Raw genomic sequence first — 24,350 nt, forward strand, 5'->3', positions numbered from 1 at the left:
ACCAAAAGCTGGGTCATCCCAGGGGGCATTTCCCACAATGCCAAGGCAAGTGGGAATTACTCCTGGCAGGAACAAAAAAGAGCTTTATGAAAACAACCTGGAAGGGCAGAGCAAATTTATTCCAAGAAGGTTGCAGTCCTGAGAACCAATTGCCCATAAGCACTGGGTCATGTGGCATAGTCTGTAGTGTTAATGGTTAAGGCCTCTATTAGCAGTGACTGGCTGTGAGACCGCATTGGCTCATGGCCACAAACAAGAATATGGACCCACACCCCTATTCCCACTCCCCCCATCAAGTCAGCCTAGGAATGAGTGTTGAACAGGAAGTCTCTTAGGCAAAAGCCTGACCTCTAAGGAAGGCCACAGGAAGTACCTCAAAGAGCCTCTTCACGGTTGGCCTTATCAAGGGACCCCAGCCATCTGCTAAAGCTGGTCATCCTTTTTCCAGGCCCTCATGGAGAGTGAGGAGGCCAAGGCCCAATGTGGACTATAGATTTGTAAAGGCCACATGGGACACTGAGCTTAGGACTTTCATATGTCCAAATGGAGCAGAGGCCAAGCCTAGGCCACGGTCAACCAGGAGATCACAGTCCTATTCCCAGATACCATGTGTTTCACCAAGCTCCAGAAAGGGCTGGGTCCAAGCTTACGTTTGCTGGCTTCCGTTGGGAGCAGGTTCACAAAGAGGTATAGAGAGTAGAAGGCTGACACTCCCATGGGGGAAGGAAAGGCGGGGCCGCTGTAGCTCCAGGTTTTCTCCTCTTACAGATGGATAAGCCTTCTGGGAAGGAGCATCAGGTTGAGGTCTCAACCCCTAGTAGCTGCAGGCTCAGGCCCTGAGTGTCCACTTCTACCAGGTGGATGCTGTAGTTCCCGAGGCCCTGGGAGCAAAGGACAGGAGGTGTGTAGAGGACAGAGGCTCTGGGCAAGTCTCAGGCCACAAATCTCATGCTGCAAGGTGGTCAGGGGGACTTGCAGCTGTAGCCCCTGGTTAGTGGTGGGCCACGGTTAGGGCTCCTATCCCCCACCAATTACCACACCCCCAACACCATCAGGTACCTCAGTCTTGGCCAGAATAGCCTCCAGAGCCTCCTTTTGCCGCGGCTCCTTGGTCAACAGATAGAGAAAACCCCCGCCACCTGCCCCTGCCAGGCTCTGGCCATGCACGTGGGGGGCCAGGACATCCATCATACGCCGCACAGCCAGGGGCTCACAGCCTGGAGCCATGAGCTTCTTCTGCTCCCAGTATGAGGTCAGGCACTGGCCCAGCAGAGGCAGGCTCCCTGGAGAGGGGACAGAGGGGAGTGGCCTGCCTGAGCCAGGATATTCCTTCAACACCCCTTTGTAGACCAAATGAGGTGCCAAGAGGCACTACTTAACCAGTGTCATGGTTAAAAAGCTAGGTCCAGTGCTGGCTGGAAACAGGAGTGATGAAGCCCACCACAGAGGGTTGTTTGAGGACTAAAGTGCATAGAGCAGCTGGCATGGGGCCCAATCCAGTATTTGGTAAACGGTAGTCACACACATGGAACCCTGATCTACTGACCCTGGAATTCAACAATGGGGCTGAGCCTCCTCCCCAGTGTGCTGCCTGCTTGGTGGGGCTGGAGGCCTTCCTCATGATGCAAGTGTTATCCTAAGATATGGCTCCCACCTAAGTGTGAGACCCTGCAGAGGACAGAAGACAGTAGGCTTCTATCTCCAGGGGCCTCATACGTGGGGCCTGAGCCGAGCCTGCAAAGGCTCCTGGCGTCAGACCCCCAGGCAAAAAGGTACTCACTCCTGCTGCCCTGAGACACAGGCAAGAAGCACCTCACCTTGGCGGAAGGCTTCAGCACATTCCTCAGTGTGCCGCACCAGGCTGTGGGCGTTCTGCACGACGGCAGGCAGCCGGGCATACCAGCTCCTCAGCACATCCTGCAGACGGGGCAGGAGGGAGGCAGTAAGGATCTGGGCCCAGCTGAGCCGTCTGCCTCCGTCCTTGCTCCTGGGGCCAGGGCTCACCTGCAGCAGATTCCGTGCCAGCCGGGTCTTGCCAGTGTACACCAGGAGCAGGTGATCATTGAGCTTCTGGACAAAGCCCTCAGGCACAGTGATCTCTTCCACCTCCACCTTCAGTGGCAGCTGAGCCCGGGAGCGCCCCACCTTGATGCCAGGCATTAGGCCACCCACTTGGTCTTGCCAGCCACCTCCTGTAAGCCCATGGTCCCATCACTTTTGGAGCCTATCTGGCTCAACTTCTGTTTCCCAGCCCCGGCTCCCAGCCCTGCACCCCTGGCAGGGACCAGTGTGGGAAGACAGCTTCCCCCAGCTCAGGCTGGGCCAGGTGAGCTGTGCAACTTCTGCCCCCAGATCTAGGAACAGGACAAGCCCAGCCAGGGGAAAGGGTTTCACTCCAGAGCCAAGCTTGGAACTCACAAGGCCCGAGTTCTGTTGCAGACCTAACTGTAAATGGAATTGGGGTAAACCACATCAAAGGGGAAGCCCTAACAGTAAACTTCTCCCCCCCAGGAGAGATGACATAGGACTTTCCCTGCGGCCTAACAGGCCCCTGCACCCTGTCTTTTCTGATAAAGGGTGTTGATGTTAGAAATTAGCTTTTCAGCATCTCTCACTGAACTTGAAAGAGCTTGTTCACATCTTGAGTTAGCAATGAACGGTATGGATTTCTTCCTCTTGCAGCTATATAAAAGTGGTACTATTTGAGATAATTCTGAGATAGGCCTTTCTTTCTTTTTTTTTTTTTTAATGATGATTTTTTATTATATTATGTTAGTCACCATACAGTACATCCCTGAGATAGGCCTTTCATATCTGGGGAAGGGCCTGCAAGGATTTAAAGTACAAAATGCCAATGGCAGGAAGCATCTGGAACTTTACAGCCAAGACATGGCAATTGGTGTCAGGCCTCAAATGTCAAGGATTCTTTACCGGCACACCTCTCTTTCAGAGCACTCAGCAGAGCTTGTAATTATATGTTCGTTTGAGTGGTTATTGATTAAGGTCTGTCTCCAGTAGACCACAGGACTTCTGAGGGCAAGGACCCTGTTTTTGCTCATTTTATCCCCAATGCCCAACACAGAGTGGATACTTAATAAATCGCTGTCAATTCACCAAATGAAGGATTTGAATGGTACACCTTAGAAGGAAAGTGAAAAGCCCCCCCCCCCCCCTTGCTAATGACTACCCATTCTGGGGTGTGAATCACGGCAATGAAAGGAGGAGGCTGGGCTACAGAGTGGCCGGAGGAGATGCCACAGTCAGGCATCTATTCATCTTTCCAGTAGCCTCCTTCCAGCATCATGAAGGTGAGGCCCTGCGTCCTGACTTGACCAGAGTGCCATAGGATCTGGAGTCCGATAAACCTCCAGCCGCTCTCCCTTGTGCATGGATTCCAAGGGGCCAAGGTGGTGTGGAAGAGGAGGGTGCTGGTAACATTCCATTATGACCACAGCCACGTGTGGGCCCTCTGCACACCCTCCAAACAGTAGTGGGGGGCACAAATAACCATAGCCCACGGGAGGGGCAAGGGGCCAGAAGGCATGCTAAAAGTTCTGTCCCTATTGCAAAAGCACCTCTACCCAGCCCCACCCTGAGGGACAGCCCTAGGTGGGGACAGAATCACGAGGAATAGCACCTAGTATAACAGGTACCTAATAAGATACATGCAAGCTGCAGCACAGAATCTGGCACTTAATGGGTGCTCCTAAAGCATCAGGCCCTTGGAGGTTGAAACATTTCACGATGAAAACCAACCAGAAAGGGTCAGAGTGTAAGACGGACATTGTAACCACTTTAAGGAGTAGTACAGTTATGTGGCTATCTGCAAGGCCAGGGAGCCCCTGAGGGCCTTGGGAAAGTGCCCATGACCTCCCTCCTGCCCCGGGGCAGTCCCATACCTGTGGTGAGCACCTGTTCCAGGTGCAGCACTGCATGGATCAGGGCCTCGGTGCCTACCACCCGGCCCGCGGCCCTCTGCAAGGCAGCCAGGGCTGCGCCTGCCAGGATGCTGCTTGTGCCTGCAGGGTGCAGAGGAAGACACCAAGCATGAAACAGCTCTGCCCCGCCCAGTCCTGCCCCACCCACTCCCCCTGCTGGGCAGAGGCCGGGAAGGGGATTGGACGTGAGGCAGGAGGTTGCGAATGCAACTGATAGGCAGCAGGGAGACAGAGCCTGCTCACCAAGACCAGAGCCATGGGGCAGCTCAGACCAGGTGTGCAGCTCGAAGCCACCCCCGAAGGTGTGCAACAGCTGCTCTCTCAGCGAAAGCTTGGAGCCGACATGCACGATCCCCGCACAGATGAAGGTTGCCTTCAGCAGAGCCCCTGCGGAGGAACCAGCAAGGAATTTGATCTCCAAGGGCAGAAGCAGATACCCCAAGCCACCTCCACTACCGCCCAGCCCAGCATGGGGCTCACTGGGGGACAAAAGCCTAACAGTACTGTAGGCCCCATCTCTAAGCCATAAAAGGGCCTCTGGTCTCCCAGCAGAGGCAAATGTGCCAGCCCTACCTCCTGTGCCTATGTGCACCCAGGCAGGATGACTCGGGGCTCCTCCACCAGACCGCGTCAGCCTCAGGCCAGGCCTCTGTGGCCTGCAGAGTCTCCAAGGTTCTGCCCCCATCCCTTAGCTGGCCAGGAGTGCCATCCCCACCTGTAGATGTCACAAGTGCCCTGACCTGGGGCATGGGGCTGGCAGTAATCCTGCAGGTCATCTAGGCTCCAGCACACTATCTTCATGGCCATCTTGTCCTGCCGAGGCCCCACTGCCAGCCACAGCTCGGGCTCTGGGATGCGGCGTGCCCTGGCCCCAATGGGCCGGCGGCCATCCACTCGCACGGCCAAACCCAGCACTGCGCCACCAAGCTCGTAGGCAAGGGGTGGCGTGTCGCTCCAGCCACCTTCGGCAATTGGACAAGACCAAGTGGGTCACAAGGGCTGCCAGCCCAGCTCTGGGGTGGCTACCCTCACCCCCAGCCCCCACAAGGGACTCACCAGAGAAATCCACACGAGCCGGGCACTCGGCCACCACCCACTGCCCAGGGGCTGGCAGCTCTGCTGGCTCCGTGGAGACAAAGTGCTGGGCTGACATCACAGCCTGGCGGATCAGAATCTGCCCAGCTCCCTCGTAGTGGCGGGCAGCTCGCACTAGCAAAGCTGGCCTGCCAAGAGGGAAGGGAGAGATGGTGGCATGCAGCCCCAAGCTGGGGACCTGACTGCCCTGGGTAACCCTGGGGAGGAGGACGCCCTACCTCTCTGGGTCTCCACCTCCAAGGACGGCCAGGGACCTCTCCAAAGGTTTTGACATCATTAGCACCCACCTGCTCAGCCACTTGTCCCGCTCCTGGGCCAGCGCCTGCACACCCCCCGCCAGATCTCCACACTCCAGGTACGAGAAGGGCCGCATCCACCCAGGGTTGGCCGCTGGCCCACTCCGTAAGCCTCCTTGGCCCCCTGCCATGCAGCCCAGGACATCAGCCACACAGGCCAGAGCCCGGGCTGCCACACCAGGGTCTCCCGCACCAGCTGCAACTGTGAGACCAGGAGTCAGTGTGGTAGGGGAGGGGGCCTGCCCCCAATGCCCTCTGCCCCAGAAGACTACTTGGCAATCCCCAAACACTCCAGGTCCCTTACACCTCTTCACTTTTGCCCAAGACGTGTCCTTGCCTATGAATGTTCCCTGCTTCTCTGCCCAGAAAGGTTCTTCTCATCAGCCCCATCCCAGATGTGCCTCTTCATGCCTCACCTGGGATGTCCATGTGGTTAGGAGCTCAGGCTCCAGAGTCACACCACCTGCGTTGAGTCTCAGCCCCACCACAAACCAGCTGAAATAGGCACAATGAGGTGCTGCCCGTGAGGCTGAGCCCGTGTGCCTGGCTGGCCCTAGCCAGTGTGCCTGGGCCTCCTCATGGAGCCAACCACATCCCAACCCACTGCAGAACAGGCAGAGTTTGCTGATGACCCCGAGGCTCAGCCCCAGGCCTCAGCCTCTCACCAACTCCCCACTGACACAGATGAAACTTCCCACAAAGTTAGAGGTACACTCCACTGCACCTCTCCCCTGCTTTAAAGTCTCCTGGCTCCCTAGTACCCTCAGATTGATGACCCAGAGGGCAGGAAGGGCAGGTGATGGTGGGACAGGCTTTCCAGCACACTCACCCTGGTCCAGCGTGGCCAGCAGGGGCCCAGGACAGCCCTCTCGGACAGCGGCCTGGATCAGCGGGCGCAGGCTGAGGTCCTGCCGGGCCTCCAGCACATGCCTCGCCTTACACAGGGCCTGGCGGAAGAACAGGTCCCGGCGGGAGGCCAGCGTGGCAGCCCGGTCCAGGCACGGTTGCAGCTGCTCCCAGGACAGACGCCAACAGGCCCGCCAGGCCCGTAGGGCCTTGCCCCCATCCTCCTGGGGGTCCAGCATCCACAGCATGTCCTGGGGCCCCAAGGCCCTCGAGGGGTGGAGCACGGGAAAGAGGCGGGCACTAAGAAGGCAACGCTCTGCAGGCGGAGTGTCTGGATCCCACAGATCCCAGTCTCTGATGTGGGGAAAAGGCACATTAGCAGGGGGAAGTAAGGGCTCCTGCCTGGTCACCAAGCCCTGACTGCCTGTCAGCCGGGAGCTGGCTCATTCATGGGGACAGGACCAACTCCTCCAGAGGCAGCCCAAAGGGACAGTTCAGAGAGGGAGGCCCAGATGCCTTGCCTCCTTTCCCAGACCACTGAACAAAATCCCAAAGCCTGAGCAGAGCCAGGAATTTGGAGTTGCCCAGGACGATGCTGGGGCAAATCAGGCTACCCTAAACTACCCCAGGGATGGTTGCGGGGCCGGATGCTACTCTGGGGCAGGAGCAAGGGCAGGCATGAGCCCCTGGCTGCCTCGGCCCCTGGAGGTCCATCGGGGCCATCCACCTTACCGAATGCCTGTCTTCTGGAAGAATTCACTCCAGGACATGTTGAGATACGTTCTTGTCCCCTGTCTCTGAGGGAAGAGGAGGAGGCAGTCAGGGCTTCCGGGGCCACAGGAAGGGATGAGGGACACTAAGGCCAGAGGGAACAGGAAAAGAGACAGGCACATACACAGGAAGTCCTGCAACGCTGTGTCAAGCTCTGGGCCCTCAATGTTCCTGCCCAGGTGCAGAACTCGGAGCGGAATCCTGCCTCTAGGCCCATCCCACCAGAACTGGCTCTACAGTCCAAGGTGGGTCACCACCCTCTCTGAACCTCAGTGTCTGGCCTGTAACATGGGCATAAAAATCCCCACCCAGCCCACCACACAGAGCAGACAAGGATGGAGGGAAGGGCCTGCTGAGGCTACTGGCCACACCCTCCTTACCCCCTATCCCTCAGGCTAGTGCTCAGAGAGACTTGCAGTGGTGTGGGAGCTGGGCTGGGACCCTCAGGGCTCCCCAAAGCCTTAAGATGGACGGTGAGGGAGGTGGGGTGGACACCTACCTCCCAGCTGTCCAAACGGCCAACGACGGTGAAGACACGGCCGGGGGCGCCATGCAGCCGCACGTGGTGTCCCTGCAGGACGAGGTCACGCAGCTCCAAGCCATGCAGGGCCTCGCACTGGGCCGTGTCCAGGCCACTCACCAGGCAGCCGGGGCCGATGTGAACGGGGCCCTGGAAGAAGAAAAGGCAGGCTTCCTACCTAGTACCGCCCTTAGCGCCCCCCAGCACACACAGGACCCTGGTCCCTGCCACGCTGCCCTCCCTCTGCCCCGCTCTCTGGCCTCACCTGCAGGTGGCAGTGCTGCAGGACACTCCCAGCACCCAGATGGACTGGGCCTTCCAGCAGGCAGCTGACCACAGAGCTCCCCGTGCCCAGGAGCTGCGGCTCCTGTGAAGCCAGGGAGGAGGTTGCGAGGGCCCCGGGCCCAGGGCTGCCCAATCCCCCCCGCATCCAAGGCCCCAGCCAGAACTCCTGCTGCTCCCCGAGCCTGACGGCCAGCCAGATCCACCTGCCCTGGCCCCGAGCTCAGGCCAGCTCCCATCCCGCCCTGTTCATGCCACTCCCCCAGCGGCGTGCTCTGCCTGAATCCTCTTCCAGAGCAAATCTGCACTTAGTAACCGAGGTTCCGCCCCACCCCACAGATGACAGCTCTCCCAGGAGCCCTCTCCCACCTATCCGGCTACCCCCACCCCTGCCATCCTGAGGGCCACCTATGAACTCTCCCTGCCCTCTTCCTCAGCTCAGGACACTGACCCAGGCCCATCACGTCCAATGGGACTGGCTCCCCAAGCAGACCCGGCAGAAAGCGTGGAGGGAGTCTCCTCTAGTTTCTCGGTCAGGCAGACCTGGCCACCTATTGGCTCTGTGGCTTGAAGCAAGTACTTAAGCTCTCTGAGCCTCCAGTGCCTCATGTGAATAATGAGAATAATTACGCCTACACTTGTAGGTGATCTGTTCCAAGCACGGGCTATCCCTTCCCTTTCCTGAAGCCCCACCCCACCTGTCCGCAGGCACCCCAGCAGGCACTTCCGCTGGCCCTCCCTCCAGGCAGGTCTTACCTCCGCCTGGGAGTGCACCACCCGGGCCCTGGGAGCCCCTGGGCACGTGAGGCTGCACAGGAACTCACTGGCCGAGCTGGTCATGTAGCTGTAGCTGCCGTCAGGGACATAAGCTGTAAAGATACAAGGACTGACCCCAGCCCCGTGCCTGCTGCAGCTCTGAAGCCAGACCAGGCCTCACACCAGAAGACACATCTTAGGCCCTGGGAAGGCAGGCACACCAATGAGCCTATTGTGTCCATGGGGAAGCTGAGATCCAGAGAGGCTCAGCCACCTGTTCAAGTCACACAGCTAGAAAGTAGAGACACTGGGACTGGAGCCCAGGAAGGAGACAAAGGAAGAAGGGAAGAGGGTTATGGGTTCTGGCTTAGGAGAAGGTAACTGTCTGGAATGCACTAGGCCTGCCTGGTCCAGAAGCCTGGGGGCCAGGCAGGCAGCAGCCTCACCCTAGGGGTCCTCACTCCCGTGGTCTTCCCACCCCAGAGCGCTGAGAGGCAGTACCCACCCATGGTGAGGGGCTGATCGTGAAGTTCCCTCCACAGCTCAGTCCGGGCAGCCTGCAGATAACCCGCGATGTCCGAGTCACCTTGCCCCATCTCCGGGGGCTGCCCCACCAGGAAGTCCTCCCTGCTCACGTTCCGGGCCATGCAGAGCAGGATGTCGAAAAAGAGAGACAGCTAGGAGAGGGGTAGGAAGCATAGCTATTGGGAAGGTTCCCAGGCTGAGCTCGGGCAGTCCCATGCCCAGAGACACTGACCCAGAGAGTGAAAGGGACAGGCCCAAGGCCATGCAACCAGGCTGCCAGTGTCAGGGCCTCTATCCAAGGCCAGGGCACCCCAGCCCACACCCCGTCACCTGGACAGGCCGGGCTCCAGAGTCCAGGCCCATGTAGGTGCAGGCATCCAAGGGTGGGCTCACATGGGTGGCCAGGAGGTGCTCAGCAGTCTCCACAGAGAAGAAGGCGACCCCAGAGACCTGGAGAAGTCAGGGTCAGGTTGGGGGGGGGGGTGGACACTGGGGCCAGGCTTGGGCCTGAGGCGGGAAGAGCACATGCAGATGGGCCAGGCAAGGTTGGCTGCCATACCAGGCAGGGTCCTTTGTCTCTGGGCCACTCCAGCACCCGGGCTCCAGGCTTTTTGGGAATGACTCCCACTCAGGGACCCCTCAACAGGCACGTTCTGACACCCCCCCCTCAATTTTCAGGCCTTCCTGAACTAGAGACAGAGAATGAGAACTAGTTCCCTATCATCCTCAAGGTCCAGTCCCAAACCCTACCCCAACAGTCCTATCCTCGTCTTTCATTCTAGAAGGATCCCCCAAGTCAGATTCTAGACTTCCTCCCAACTGCACTCCCGAAATTACCCACACTCTGGTTCTAGCCTTTCTGGTTCGGGACAAGACCCTGAATTCCAAGGCCACACCTTCCTCAGATTCTAGCTCTACTGGCTCCCCTGAATGCCAGTTCTAGACCTTACTCAGATTCTAGTTCTAGCCTGCCCCAGAATCTTCTGGAAGGAGTGAAGCTCTGCCCTGAGCAGGAAGCCAAACCTTCCCTTCCTTATCCTATAAGGTCTCCAAAGCCTCCAGTGTGGTCTGGCAACCGTACCAGCGGCACCCGCCCATCCGGCCTGGCACACCGTTGTATCTCTGCCTCGGTGCCCCGGTAGTAAATGTCCAAAACGAAGCCCTACGTGGGGGGAGAAAACAGAGTTAGGGAATGGAGCAAGAGAGGATCAACAAGGAGGGCATGGTTAGGTGTTCTCCAAATGAAAACCTAGGACGAAGTCTGGCAGGTCCCAGTGGGCTCCCAGGGACCACAGCGCCAGAGACTCCCACCCCCCAACGGTAGAGGGCAGGCTTTGAATGTCTTCGCAGCCCCGAGCAGGAGCACAGAACCTAGCACGCAGCCAGTGCACGATTCGTGTTTGGCAAGACTACGTAAACACAAGGGCTGTTGGCAGGGGAACTGCTGCAAATCCAGACCATGCCAGAAAGCCAAGGATGAGAGGCTTCCCCAAGCATTGGACCAGGAGGCCAATCCAGATGGTTCAGCTGTACACACCACTGTCCCAGGGGCACTACCTGGGAGTCAGTGAAGTAAACACCATGGTTCCGGGCATAGGCCATGCTCCCTGGAAAGGCAATCACTCTGGCTCCCCGGAAGTTGTCCCAGCTGATCCCTGTGAGTGAGGCAGTTAGGAGGTTCCCTGGGGGCCCCAACCCAAGGCAGGGGGCCCCAGCCAGAAGGAGGCAAGAGCTCAGGGCAGGGGCATCCAGACACCTCTAAAGGGAATATGGTTTCCAAAGACAAATGGACATTCCTCTGGGAGAATGACACCACCTCCCCTCCCAAAATTCTTCCACAGAGCACTGCAGGGCTGAAGGGGCAGGGTGGGGTGTCTCCATTCTCTAGCCAGGCAGAGGGAAGCCTGGTGGGGGGAGGGAAGCTCTGCCTCTGGCTCTGGGCTTCATGCTCCCCACAGCTTCCCTTCTGAACAGAACAGCAGGCCGGTCCAGAGACCAAATGAAGAAGGGTGTCTGGCTAGGGCTAGGGTAGGCAGTCTCGAGGCTTCTCAGGCTCACCTGGGTTCAGAGGAACAGACAGCAGCATGTCGGTGCTGCAAACCCACACACCTGGTGGGGAGCCCGGGCCCAGCTGCAGGGGAGAGAGAGCCTGTATCCAGTGGCCTGGCCCAGCCCTCCCTCTGCTCCCACACAACCCGGATGTGGCCTGTCCAGGAGGACTCTGGCTGCTGAGGTAACGGGGCCTCCCCTGACCAGCGATGCCGAGGCCGCTCCTTCCCTCTACTCTGAGGGCCACACCTCCCCACCAGCATGGCCAAGACTAACTTCCTGAAGCTCTAAGTCCGGACACCCCCAAAGCCGTTCTTCCTGGCGTCTCCTGTCTACACCAGCACAGACTGCATAGCCAGTGGGGCCGTGGGAGAGGTGTGGCTCTCTCTGGGATGAGGGCCCGTGGTCGCCGCCAGCCTTACCCGATGGCTCATGATGTCCAGCAAGCAGTCCAGGTTGCAGACCACGGCCTCCACCGGAGCCTGGAGGTTCTCCACAGGGAGGCAGGTGAAGGCCCGGCCACAGTCGTCAAAAGGGAAATCTCGGCCCTAGGGAGGGAGCAGGGACAGGAGAAAGAACCCTTAGGGCAGAGAGCCTGGGGACACCCTATCAGCTGGGCAAGGCAGGAAGCCACTAAGCTAGAAGACTTTTAAAATGTGTTTTCTCGGGTGCCTGGCTGGCTCAGTCGGTGGCACGTGTGACTCTCGGTCTCAGGATTGTGAACTCAAGCCCCATGTTGGGTGTAGAGATACTTAAAATCTTAAAGTAAAATGCGTTTTCTCGGTTTTTTTTTTTAATTAATTGATTTATTTGAGAGAAAGAGAACACAATCAGGGGCAGAGGCAGAGGGAGAGGGAGAAGCACACTCCCCGCTGAGCAGGGAGCCCAACGCAGGGCTCAATCCCAGGACCCTGAGATCACGACCTGAGCTGAAGGCAGACACTTAACCGACTGAGCCACCCAGGCGTCCTCTCAGAATTTTTGCTTATAATGTTTTCGATTACATGATTATGGTGAAAAATTAGAAAGTGCAGCTCTGCAAAAAGAAAACAATTCCTCAGGGATAATAGCCGTTGCCCTCATTTGAGCTATATCCTTTCAAATTTTTCTTTAATTTTTTAATGAGATTATGAGAAGGTGGAGACAAGAGAACTTACACACACACAACTACAAGTAAAACTAGGGGGAAAGATTGGGAATTATATCAGTGTCAATATTCTAGCTGTGGTTGTACTACAGTTCTCAAAAATATTAGCCCTGGGGAATGTGGGCGAAGTTTGCAAAGGCTTCTCTATTATTTCTTGCATGTGGATCTATACTCATCTTAATCAAAATTCCAATTAAAAGGGCACCTGGCTGGCTCAGGCGGTAGGGCATACAACTCTTGATCTCGGGGCTGTAAGTTAGAGCCTCACATTGGGTGACGAGATTACTTTAAAAAAATCTAAACAGGGGCGCCTGGGTAGCGCAGTCGTTAAGCGTCTGCCGTCGGCTCAGGGCGTGATCCCGGTGTTATGGGATCGAGTCCCACATCGGGCTCCTCCGCTATGAGCCTGCTTCTTCCTCTCCCACTCCCCCTGCTTGTGTTCCCTCTCTCGCTGGCTGTCTCTCTGTCACATAAATAAATAAAATTAAAAAAAAAAAATCTAAACAAGGGGCGCCTGGGTGGCTCAAGCGACTGACTCTTGATATTGGCTCAGGTCCTGATCTCAGGGTTGTGAGATCAAGCCCTGCATGGCATGGGCTCCATGCAAGCAGGGAAAGATTCTCTCTCTCCCTGCGCCCCTCCCCTCACCCGTGTGTACATGCATGTTCTCTCTCTTTCTCTCTCTAATAAATAAATAAATCTCTTTAAAAAACTAAACAAAAAAAAAAAGAAAGAAAGAAAGAAAGAAAGAAAAGAAAAGAATAAGAATGTCTGAAGAAAGTTTAACAAAAAATTTCTAATTAAAAAGCTGAGATCGGGGTGCCTGGGTGGCTTAGTGGGTTAAGCGTCTGCCTTTGGCTCAGGTCATGATCCCAGGGTCCTGGGATCGAGTCCCATGTCGGGCTCCCTGTTCAGCGGGGAGTCTGCTTCTCCCTCTGCCTTTGCCTTCCTCTCCCCCAACTTGTGCTTTCTCTCTCCCTCTCAAATAAATAAAGTCTTTTTTTAAAAAGTTGAGCTAATTTTATATAAACTTGCGTGGCTGGCTCTTCCCAGTAAACAATGAAAGCACATTGCCTGAATGCTGCGAGTGAGCCAGGCCAGGCCCTGTTTTAGCATTTAGGTGGATCACCTCAGCACTTCCAAAGGAAGTAGAAACTGTTATCATCCCCATTTTACAGATGAGGACTCTAAGGCCTAGAAAGAAAGGGTCAAGTGACTTGTCCAAAGTCACAGAGCTGTTAAGTCTCTTCCCAGGCCAATGCATAGGGTTAGCTGGACTTTTAAATCACTGTCTAACATCCCACCAGGAGGATGTGCTGCTTATATTCAGTCTGTTCCCTACCTCTGAACAGTCGGATCAATTCTGATCCTGATTCTTCTGGATTTGCACAATGAGCACCTTGCACAAACACAAAGATAAAACACCTATCTAACCCCAAGGATCAATGGTTTCGGCCTTCGGCATGGCCCTCTACGTACCATGTGCAGGATGAGGATCCGGGCCGAGTGTAGGACGTCAGCTGTCACCACCTGTTGAAAGTGGAAGAGCCCTGTGGACAGAAGCCTGGGCAGACGGCACCCAAGGATACTGTCCTCTTGTCCAGGGAGACACCCCAACACAAACCCACTTCGATACCAAAGGACAAAAAGACAAGGTCAGGACCAATGGCCACAGGCAGGCAGGGGGCAGCCCTGGCCCCTCCTGGATAAGGGAGCCTACTGGCCCTCCACCTGGGCCACCCCTCTGCCCCCATGTTTTAGGGGAAGCTATAGGCAAGAACACGGGGCTTGCTGGGTGACTCACGGTAAGTTAGGTCCACGGCAACCACACAGTGGTGGCCTCCCCTGCCACTGCCACCTCCGTCCCTGTGACCAGCCTCACTCCCTATGCCAAGGAGCCAGGAGAGCAAGGTGGCCAAGCAAAGGGGCTGGGGGGGCGGCATGGGCCCAGTGGGGACACTGACCCCTGTGCCTTGCACAAAGGGAGCAGCTCTATCCCAGTTCCAGCAAACAGTTGCTATGGGGGAAGGAAAGGCCAGGAGAGCAAGATGGAAGTTTTCAAGAGAAGCCAGAAAGCCTAATTTTGAGATCCTGGCTCTGATGTACCAAAACTACTGGAAAGTCGGGCCCTGCCTTCTGCCCCCCCACCCCGATGAGTCTGCCCAATCTAGAGGTACAGAAATCGATACCAGATGCTGAACTGGCCGGGCCATGGAGCCCAAAGAGCGGGTGGGTGACCTTGGAGACAATCTGTCTGAAGCCGCCATCACGGTTCTGAGCGGGACGTGTGCCGGACGAGGGCGCGCCGCGAGCACTCACCGTGAAGCCTGCCCGGGCACTCAGGTGCTCGGCAGCCACCAGCAGGGCGTTGAGGGTGGCCCCTCCGCTGCCCACGCGCGTCTCAGGGTCCTCCACCGCCAGTAACAGCGTCCCGGGCGGGATCTGCTCCCGCTTCTGGCGCACCTCCAGCTCTGCGGTCAGAACACAAGCTGGGCCGGGCCCCCAGCCTCCCCACCCTGGTCCGACGCATCTAGAGCAAATCTACTGAGAGTCACTATCTTCTCTTCTTTGACTCAGGAGCTTCTTTTTCATTGAGGTGTAAGTGACATATCACATTCTACTCGTTTCAGCTGTACAACGTCATGATTCAATATTCATAAAAAATATGGACTGCTTCACAGATCTGCGTGTCATCCCTGCAGAGAAGCCATGCTAACCTTCTCTGTGCGGTTCCAATTTTCACATACGTGCTGCCAAAGCAAACACTTAGTAGCCTTTCATGGAGTCGCTCTTTAGATCTTCACCCAACTCTCTAAGGTAAGTACAACCAGTCCCATTTAACAGATGAAAGAACTGAGTCTCAATGAAATGACACGATGTGTCTTGAGGTCACATGGCTAGAAAGCAGAATCTGGGCTTGAACCCAGGTCTTCCTGGCTCATGGGGCTGTAAGGGTATGATGGGGATTCTACATCAGAGGCCAAGTGGGAAGGGAGGGTCCCCTACCTCTCTGGAAGACGTGGACACTATCCTTGTACTGGCATGTCAGGATGATGACCGTCCAATCGACCCCCGTGGGCTGCTCCATTCTGGCCAAAGTCGAGGGGCTCCCTGAGGCAGAGATAAAGGTGTGTGTGAACTTTTGAAAAAAAGTATCTTACCCTAAAATTGATTGCTTCTGGCACACAGTTCTATTAATTTTAACACATGTATCAGGGCACTTGGGTGGCTCAATCAGTTAAGCGTCCAACTCTTGATTTCAGCTCAGGTCATGATCTCAGGGTTGTGAGATCAAGCCCCTGCTTAAGATTCTCTCTCCTTCTCCCTCTGCTCCTCCCCTCCCTCTCTAAAAAACCCCAAAAGACAAAAAAATAAAAATAAAAAATGAAAAATGGCCCCATACTGTATAGATTCTTGTGGCCACAACTACTTTTCACACCCAAAAAAACTCTTGCATGTTATCCCTTTGGGCGTACTCCCCTCCATCGCCTCACCCCTGACAACCACACTTCTCCATAGCTACGGTTGGGCTGTAATCTTTTTTTTTTTTTTTTTTTTAAGTAGGCTCCATACCCAGCACAGAGCCCAATGTGGGGCTTGAACTCATGACTCTGAGATCTAGACCTGAGCTGAGATCAAGAGTCAGCTGCTTAATTGACTGAGCCACCCAGGTGCTCCAGGGCTGTAATCTTTGCAGTTGGCTTCTTTCACTCAACATGATGCCTTTGGGATTCATCCAAGTTGACTGCACATATCAGTAGTTCTCTCTATTCGCCAAGCAGTATCCCATTGCATGGACTGGCGTCCATGGTCTGTTTCTCCATCCACCCATTGAAAGACATCTGGGCTGTTTCTAAGTTTGGAGAATCATGAATAGAGAGCTGCTACAAGCATTTGTGTGCACGTTTAGAGTGAACAGAAGACATCATCTCTGCCAGTGCATACCCAGGGATGGGATTGCTGGGTTATGTGTGAGTGTATCTTTGACTTAATCCGGATGCATGTGATTTCCTCAGGAGAGGAAGCGAGGGGAGCAAGGTGGGGTTGACAGTGGGTCCCATCTTAAAGCAAAGCACTGCCCCTCCTCATTCAGTTGTCGGCTGTGAGGTGTTCTAACCGCCCAGGCTCCTGAAGCCAACGGCAACTCCTTGGATAAGAGAGCAGCTGTGGGAGGGGTGCACCAGCCTGTTCAAAAGGATAAGGCAGGGTGCCAACAGAGCCCACTACAGGGACCTCAGAGGGAACCTCCCCTCCCAGAAGCTCCAAGCCAGAAGGGGCCTGCCACCCACCTGATAGCCGTCTTCCTCTAGGGCACTCTGAGCAAGTGAGGAGAAAGTGGGCCAAAGCTATGGCTTTGCCCTCTCCTATCCCCTTCAACATTCCTCTCCTACCAGATGGGAAATCGATCTGACTCCAGAGCCCCCCAAACCATCTGTAGACAAGTCCTCAAAAGTACCCTGGCATCCACCTCTGGCAGGGGTCCGGCTGCTGTCCCACAAAGCAGCCCACCCCACCTCTTCTTCCCTCTGACTTCCAGAGCTCAGCATGGGGAGGTGCCCAGAGTGTGTCCAGTAGGCAGCTGATGCTCCAACTAAGAGCCAACAGAACAGCAGCTCTCACACCAGACTCTGCTGCCATCAAGCCTATGGTTGGGGCTGACAGACACCACCACTTAGCAACACCCACACTCCCACCAGCTTTCAGGGAGAGCCTCCACCACTAACAAAATTGCTCTCTTCCCTGCTAAGCCCAGGAGGGAAGTCCAGAGGGGAAATCTGAGCTAGAGATCTTGGCCAGCCACCTGAGGAAAAAGGCATTCCCCAGGATGTCCATCTGGCCTTTCCAGTAAAGGAGCCTCGTGGGATTTCAGCTTGACCGCAAACTCACTGTGTGATCTCCAGCACCCCCAACACTCTCAGGCCTCCTGAGGCAGAGAGGATAACTGACAAATGCCCCCAGCTTGTTCACATGGAGGCCACACTTCCCACCTACTGTTTCCAACCAATCAATGACTCTGTGCAGCAGGGACGTGAACACAGACCCATTTCTGCAAGATGGGGATCCTGTAACAGGCAACCTTGGCTCCTGGAGTCCCCATCAACCCAATAGAAACTGTCTCAGAACTGCAAGACAGTCAGAGATCCTTCCCACCCTTCTTTCCTTCCTTCCTCCCTCCCTCCCTCCCTCCCTCCCTCCCTCCCTCCCTCCCTTCCTTCCCTCCCTCCCTCCCTCCCTCCCTCTGGTGCTCCTTCACAGGCAGCAGCCTGACAGCTCTTCCTGTCTCCTCTAGCTCCCTTCCCTTTTTCCCTCTTCCCCAATAAATCTCTTGCACGTCTAGTTCCATCTTAGTCTCTGCTTCTCTAAGGACCTGAACCAAAATGGGAGTATATTATCATTCCTCTCTTGGCACCTTCAAAGGAAAAAAATCACTGTAAGAACCTCTAACTTCATGTCAGGAAAGTACTATCTTTATCCTCAAAGATTAAGAAACTGAGGCACAGAGAGATTAAGTAACTTGCACAGTGGGCAAGGAGCACAGCCAAATTGAACCAGACACTTTTCTTCAGAGTCCATTCTCTTAACCACTACACTGAACCTACTTTATGGGAGCAAGGCAAGAAAGAACGGAGTAAAGAGATGGAAAGTGCTCAGTGTATTAGCCATTATGATAAAGCCTAAACAATTACAATGTGATAATGAAATGAGGACGATGTTAATGATAACAGCCACTGGGACTGAGCTCACCACTGTGGCCCAGAGTTAAGACATTATGATTTTTCAACCTCATAACACCCCTGCAGGATGAGTATTATTAACTCCACTTTACAGAGGCTAACGGATGCTGCAGCCATGCCTCGTACTTGGGTCACTCCATTTCTTATTCAGGTGATGGTGGTAATGATATTTGGTCCCAAGGAAAGGTGCTGAAAGGGAGTAAGGAAGAAATATCCCAAGGAGGGTCCAATAACCCAGAAAATCTGAACCCAGTCGATCTCAGCAGTGACTGGGAGACATGGACAGGTGATAGATAGATCAGGGCCAGAGGGAGGAGGGCAGGCCTATCTGGACTGCACCCTACTAGAGACTTAGGGCAAAAGAGCAGTCCCAGGCTGAGAATCAGCCCTCTGGGCTCTGTTCCCATCTCTGCCTCCTCCTGTGTGATTTTGAACAGGTTACCTAACCTCTGCAAGCCAAAGATACCAACCTCCTAGGACTGTTGCCAGTATTAAATAAAATGGAAACAATGTGGCATACAGCAGAGGCTCAGTGAGTGGTAGTTCTCTCCAGCAGGGAAAGGGAACAGGAGAGTTTAACTTGACCCCGAAGCCAGTGGGAGTGAAGCCTCTGAAATATTCTCCAGGTCAAAGATGCACCCAAAGATGAAAAAAATTAGGGAAGGTTTAGGGAAATCAAGCGAGGCAAAGGAGCATGGCTCGCCAGATCAGCCAAAAGGGTATTTTATGATAACACAAAAGGTGGAATGATACTGGTGGCTAAAGCTCAGGGAGTGCTTTTTTCAGGGACCAACACCAATGGCACACCAGAATCAGCTCATGTGACTCAGTAGCCCTTTGAATTGGATCTTATCACACACATGACATAGATAAGGAAACTAGCTCTAAGAGAGGAAGGAGTCTGCTCAAAGTCATACACAGCCGGTACACGCAGGCCAGGTGTGTCCAACACCAACATTCTTGTTCTTCACCACCCTGTAGGAACAAGACATCTCTCCTGCAGCCTATGTCCTGTCATACCTGACGTTTACAGCAAACTTAGAAAAGAATACGGAGCTCATTGCAATATTCTGTCCACTTTCAATAACACTTCATCTATTGAGGCCAAGTTTGATGTCCTCAGCCAATCTTCCCCCTCCCCAAAATTGGAAGGGAAGGGGAGCCAGGGACAGAATAAAATAATAAAACCTCTTCATAGATGCTTTTGGAAGAGTGCTGGGGTAGGGATTTTACATTTTAGAGCTTTAAAGGTAAAAAAGAAAAAAAAACAGGCTCATGAAGGGATCTGATTTGCCTTCTGGAAAATAAAAAGGCAGACAGAAGTTGACTGGGAGTAAAATCACTTTGTAAATTATACAAATGTCCTGTAACCAAGATTTGTGCGTAATAGTGAGCCCAGATGGGGTAAACTAAGGCAGGAGACACGGCCTCAAGGCCAAGTCTGCAGCGCTGGCATCCAGCGCCCCACCTGCTCAGGGGTAAGGGACCTCTGGGGCCCGTATCCCTCCCTGTCCCAGGCGTCCTCAAGTGCCACGGAACTGGCCAGGTCCCGGAGCTCCCACTGAAAAGACCCAGACCAAGCGGTAGCCCGACCTGCAGACGCCCCCTACAGCCACGGGACGCCCAGGGGCGCCAGCAGAGTTCTCGCACACGCTTCCCTATCGAGAACCTGGAGGTCACTGGCCCAGCTCGGTCCTGCGGGCCCGAGAGCGTGAGCCGAAAAACAACGGGGGAAAGGGGGTGCGCGAAGCGGGGACCCGCAGGGACCGACGTACCTGCCTCTGCTGGGCGTTCGGCGCCGCGGGCTCTTTAACGCGTGGCTGCTTGTCCCTTCGCGGCGCACCCTGGGAAATGTAGTTTCACCCCTCCGCCTGTCCTGGCTTCTCCTCCCCCCAAAACTAACTCCGAGCTATTTATTACAAGGGTACGCAGATCTGGTGAGAGCAGCGCTTTCCTAAAGGGCATGTGAGTTCAGTTCGAGAAAGGAGGTGAGGGGAGAAGGTGGCTCTGTTTCCCAGTAAAACTACAACTCCCAGAGGAACGAATGCGTCTTAAAGACACAGCCTCGTTTTCTGGGACTCGAAGTTCCTGGTTTGGGGTCTGTTTCGCCCCCCTTACCAGGACCTGGGGCAGCTGCTTTTCCATTGAGAGGGGAAAAAATAATGACAGCTGTTGCCCGAGCATAAGCGGTTACTGTTGGATTGGCAGTTGGCTAGCGCTTTCGCGGGTTTCATTACATGGGTCCTTCCGGAAGAAACTTTTAACTCTGCAGTAGGAAGAGGATCTGAGGAGCTTTTGGAAAAGTTGTGAATGGCAGCATTGTTTGTAATAGCGAAGAATTGGAAACACCTTTTCTCTAGGCTACATCCATGCCGTGGAATAAATACTATGCAGCAGTTAGAAAGAAGGAAGTAGAACTGTGTGTACAATAGAGAACAGTGCTCAAAATACTTTAAGATAGAAAAAAGCAAGTCGTAGAACCGTATATACAGGAAACCATTCATGTCAAAAATAATGTATGTGGACACATATCATTGTAACAGGATGGAGACCGCTATGGATGGGGATGGGCAAGGCGAACTTCAGTTTCATCCATGTCGTTTGAAGTTTTCTTACAAGAATGTACTTTCCAAACCTACTGTCGTCGGTAGGGAGCTGAGAGGTCTTGGCATCAATCTCAGAGAAGATGAGGGACCCCGCTCAAACTCAATGTAACCTTAGCCAGTCACTTGGCTACTCTGTCTCTCCTTGTCACCAGCTATAAAACAGATTAGTAATAGTATCAAATGCCTGAGATTGTTGTGAGGATAAGATAACTTCTTGACTCCACAGTAAATGCTCAAAAAACATTAACCATTAATAGGATTATTTTTACTGTTGTTCTCCTGTTGCCTCATTAAAGCAGGGTCTTTGGTTTGTCCATGATTGTATTCTCAGTCCCCAAAACAGTGCCTAGGACATTGTAGGTGGTTAAAACAATTTGTCAAATGAATGAATAACCAACGATTCCCTAGTCAGCCCACACTACCACACCTCCTCCCCCAAATCTCTGTCCTTCCCTTGGTCTTCTCCCCCTAGAGTCATTTCCCCCTCTTCATTTGGCCCAGGTCTGATCCCCCAGCCCCACTGCAGTGCCTGCTCTTTCTTCTGTGAACCTAGGAAGGCTCCAGGGAAGTGATGAGCTGTCTCCCACTGCTGCTGTTCTCAGCAATGCAGAGCCCCACTCTGCAGTGGAGTGGAAGGCAGGGAGGCCTACCGCTGTGGCTCTGGCAGGGGCTCAAGGAAAACTGTGTGCCCCAGAGGCAAAGGGGTTCACCCCACTTCCTAGGGCAGGCACACTGGGGGGGGGGAGCTCCAAAATCACTCTAGAATTCCTTGGTCTGAGTAGAAAAGATACTCAAACAACATTTTTTTAAAAGATTTTATTTATTTATTTGACAGGATAGAGACAGCCAGCAAGAGAGGGAACACAAGCAGGGGGAGCGGGAGAGGAAGAAGCAGGCTCATAGCAGAGGAGCCTGATGTGCAGCTCGATCCCATAACGCCGGGATCACGCCCTGAGCCGAAGGCAGACGCTTAACCGCTGTGCCACCCAGGCGCCCCTCAAAGAACATTTTTAATAACATGAAGCCCTCAGCGCAATCCATCAGCAATAGACAACAACATGTAGCTCACTGCTCAGTACATAGTCCCACTGTCTGGGGTACATAGACCCATAAAAATAAAAGTTCTGATGCTGTAATCTAGGATAGAGTATAGTGGTTAAATACAGTGGTGTGAAATCAGACAAATACTCCTTAATTTCTATTAGTTTCTTACTGTGTGAGCAAGACACTCAACCTCTCTGAGCCTTATCTTCTTCATCTGTAAGAATACAAGAGTATTTGCCTAATCAGTTTGTTGGGAGGATTATGTGCTAATGCACACAAAAGGATTAGCACAGTGCTTGGCCAGAGTAGGCATGCAAATTCCTTATTAAGTGCTGTCAGAGTATGAGGGCCCAAGTCCAGGAGGCCTTCTTGGAGGAGGTGCAATCTGCAGGGCCCTAGATGAGATGTATGCCTGCTGCTGGTAGCAGGAAATACCTCTGAGAGTCAGGATGACCCATGGAGATAGCTTAGGTTGGGTTCCCTAGATGGAGAGCCTGAGACAGGGATTCTTGTGCAAATTATTTATTAGGGTAGTGAAAGAAGCACGATAGGGCAGAGGAAGAAGTCAAGCAAAGATGTCTAGCCTCAGTCTGATCCTATAGTGAGCTCTGAGGCATAAAATGCAGCACAAGGTTTCTGTCTCTCAGAAGAAAAGGACCTGGACTTTGCACCGCACACCAGTCATTCACAGGCTGTGGGCCACTGGGAGGTGGGAAAAGGAGGAGCATAATTCCCCAGGTGCATCTGGATGAAGCCGCTCCTGTGGACTGAGGACAATTCTCTGGAGAAGGGTGAAACCATGAGTCATTAGCTGCCAAGGCAACAGCTGAGAAACGTGGAGAATGGGTGCACCATTGCTGTAAAGGGGTGCGACCCACAGCATTTACTACAAGAAGAGTAGAGAAGACATGGGAACTAGTTGAGGAAAATGAAGAGAGGATATTCAACTCTTCTGCTGGGTCTTCCAAGGAGAAAACAAAACAGCTGGTATGTTTTATAAAAATTATTTTTTTTAGGGGCGCCTGGGTGGCTTGGTCAGTTGAATGTCTGCCTTTGGCTCAGGTCATGATCTCTGGGTCCTGGGATTGAGCCCCTTATCAGGCTCCCTGCTCAGTGGGGAGTCTGCTTCTCCCTCTCCCTCTGCCCCTCCTCCCTCCTCGTGCTCACGCTCTCTCTTTCTCAAATAAATAAAAATTATTTTTGAAAGATTTATTTATTGGGGCGCCTGGGTGGCTCAGTCATTAAGCATCTGCCTTTAGCTCAGGGCATGATCCCAGAGTCCTGGGATTGAGCCCCGCATCAGGCTCCTCCACTGGGATCCTGCTTCTTCCTCGCCCACTCCCCCTGCTTGTGTTCCCTCTCTCGCTGGCTGTCTCTCTCTCTCTGTCAAATAAATAAATAAAATCTTTAAAAAAAAAGATTTATTTATTTATTTGAGAGAGAGCAAGAATCCACACACGAGTAGGGGGAGGGGCAGCGGGAGAGAGAGAATCTCAAGCAGACTCCCCACTGAGCCTGAGCCCAGTGGACGGGCTCAGTCTCACAACCTGGAGATCATGACCTGAACCAAAATCAAGAGTCCAACACTTAACCGACTGAGCCACCCAGGCACCCCGAGTGTTTTAATTTTTAAAACGTCCAACTCTTGATCTCAGCTCAGGTCTCCATCTCACGGTCTTGAGTTCAAACTCTGCATTAGGCTCCATGCTGGGTGTGGAGCCTACTTTAAAAGGGGGGGGGATAAATAAAAATAAAAATCCAGACTTGATAAAATAAACAACGAACACTTTCTGGAGAGCATTTAAGTGTACTTCATATTTAAATGAGGACCCTCTTCCCCAAAGCCTGACTGTTGCCATGCACAAGTATCTTGTGCGGTATTTTCCAGAGCGCTTCTGTGAGATGGTAACAAGTGTTGCAGGTGGGGTGTCGAACCATGAAACAAAGGCAGACAGGCTTATTTTCTTCTCACAACTTTAAGAAACCAATATACTGGATAAACAAAGTGTAGTGTATCTATGCAATGGAGTGGTTTTCAGTCATAAAAGAATGATGTACGGACATAGGCCGTAAATGGGGGAGCCTTGAAAACATTATGCCAAGTGAAAGAAGTCAGACATGAAGGAGCATATTTAGTGTGATTCCATTTATATGAAATATTTAGAATAGTGAAACCAGAGAGACAGAACATAGTGGTTGCCAGGGGCTAAGGGGAGGGAGCATGAGTATAGCATTTTCTTTTGGGATCATGAAAATAGGATTGCTTACAAAGCATTGTGGATGTACTAAATACACTGAATTGTATGCTATAGAGTGGTTAGTTTCTGGGTGCCCCCTCCAAAAAATAAAATAAAGTAACACAACGGTTAATTTTGTGTTATGTGATTTTCACCTCAATTTAAAAAGAACAACAAGCTTAGTTGCTAATGGGGTGTCACTGCTCCCAGGCCTTCTCGGTGGACAAAGGTAGGGAAAAAATACCTATATGCACGGAGAACTTTCCACTAATGTGTAAAGCATTTCACACACAGGTTAGGGAATCCTTTCATAGAGGAGCATCTCACAGGACCTGCGCACCTTTTAGAAGGCTGATCCAGCACGTGGAACATTAACGGGAAACGGTTCCCTTGAAATGAGTCCCCTAAGACACTAAGGATGGGGCACAAATGAGAGGATGACTTCTATTTTAGCATCTTTCTTCTGCTTTTTCTTATGGCTTTTGAGAAATTGCTCCGATCTG

General features: G+C 53.5%; 1 protein-coding gene and 1 non-coding gene across 3 annotated transcripts; both read right to left on the reverse strand.

Annotated features, from left to right (window-relative positions):
- Positions 1 to 98: 98 nt before the first annotated feature.
- Positions 99 to 19,843, reverse strand: FCSK (fucose kinase). 2 transcript variants are annotated; one of them, XM_026495191.4, is made up of 24 exons: positions 19,736 to 19,843; positions 15,232 to 15,336; positions 14,545 to 14,696; positions 13,705 to 13,755; positions 11,501 to 11,626; positions 11,088 to 11,160; positions 10,587 to 10,684; positions 10,111 to 10,191; positions 9,360 to 9,479; positions 9,010 to 9,181; positions 8,505 to 8,617; positions 7,732 to 7,833; positions 7,446 to 7,616; positions 6,908 to 6,972; positions 6,159 to 6,529; positions 5,321 to 5,531; positions 4,995 to 5,161; positions 4,679 to 4,900; positions 4,182 to 4,325; positions 3,900 to 4,019; positions 2,005 to 2,192; positions 1,818 to 1,917; positions 1,060 to 1,283; positions 99 to 881 (listed from the first exon to the last, which is right to left on the reverse strand). In XM_026495191.4, exons 2-24 carry the CDS (start codon positions 15,311 to 15,313, stop codon positions 795 to 797), a joined length of 3,240 nt encoding a protein of 1,079 aa, XP_026350976.1. In that variant the 5' UTR covers positions 15,314 to 15,336; positions 19,736 to 19,843; the 3' UTR covers positions 99 to 794. The 2 variants fall into 2 exon arrangements, with proteins under 2 accessions (XP_026350976.1, XP_048079455.1); XM_048223498.2 differs by lacking the exon at positions 4,679 to 4,900.
- LOC113252576 (U6 spliceosomal RNA) lies at positions 14,885 to 14,991 on the reverse strand. The gene has a single exon (XR_003314929.1). It is a non-coding gene; the product is annotated as a U6 spliceosomal RNA (small nuclear RNA).
- Positions 19,844 to 24,350: the final 4,507 nt, after the last annotated feature.

The sequence above is a fragment of the Ursus arctos genome, unplaced genomic scaffold, assembly GCF_023065955.2.
Source record: "Ursus arctos isolate Adak ecotype North America unplaced genomic scaffold, UrsArc2.0 scaffold_19, whole genome shotgun sequence".
Taxonomy (NCBI): domain Eukaryota; kingdom Metazoa; phylum Chordata; class Mammalia; order Carnivora; family Ursidae; genus Ursus; species Ursus arctos.

Coding starts and splice junctions, on each gene's coding strand:
- FCSK (XM_026495191.4), bottom strand. CDS start 15,313: ATGGAGCAGCCCACGGGGGTCGATTGGACGGTCATCATCCTGACATGC. Junction 11,161..11,500: donor TGGACATCATGAGCCATCGG/GTAAGGCTGGCG, acceptor TCTCCCCTGCAG/CTGGGCCCGGGCTCCCCACC. Junction 882..1,059: donor CTATTCTGGCCAAGACTGAG/GTACCTGATGGT, acceptor CTTTGCTCCCAG/GGCCTCGGGAACTACAGCAT.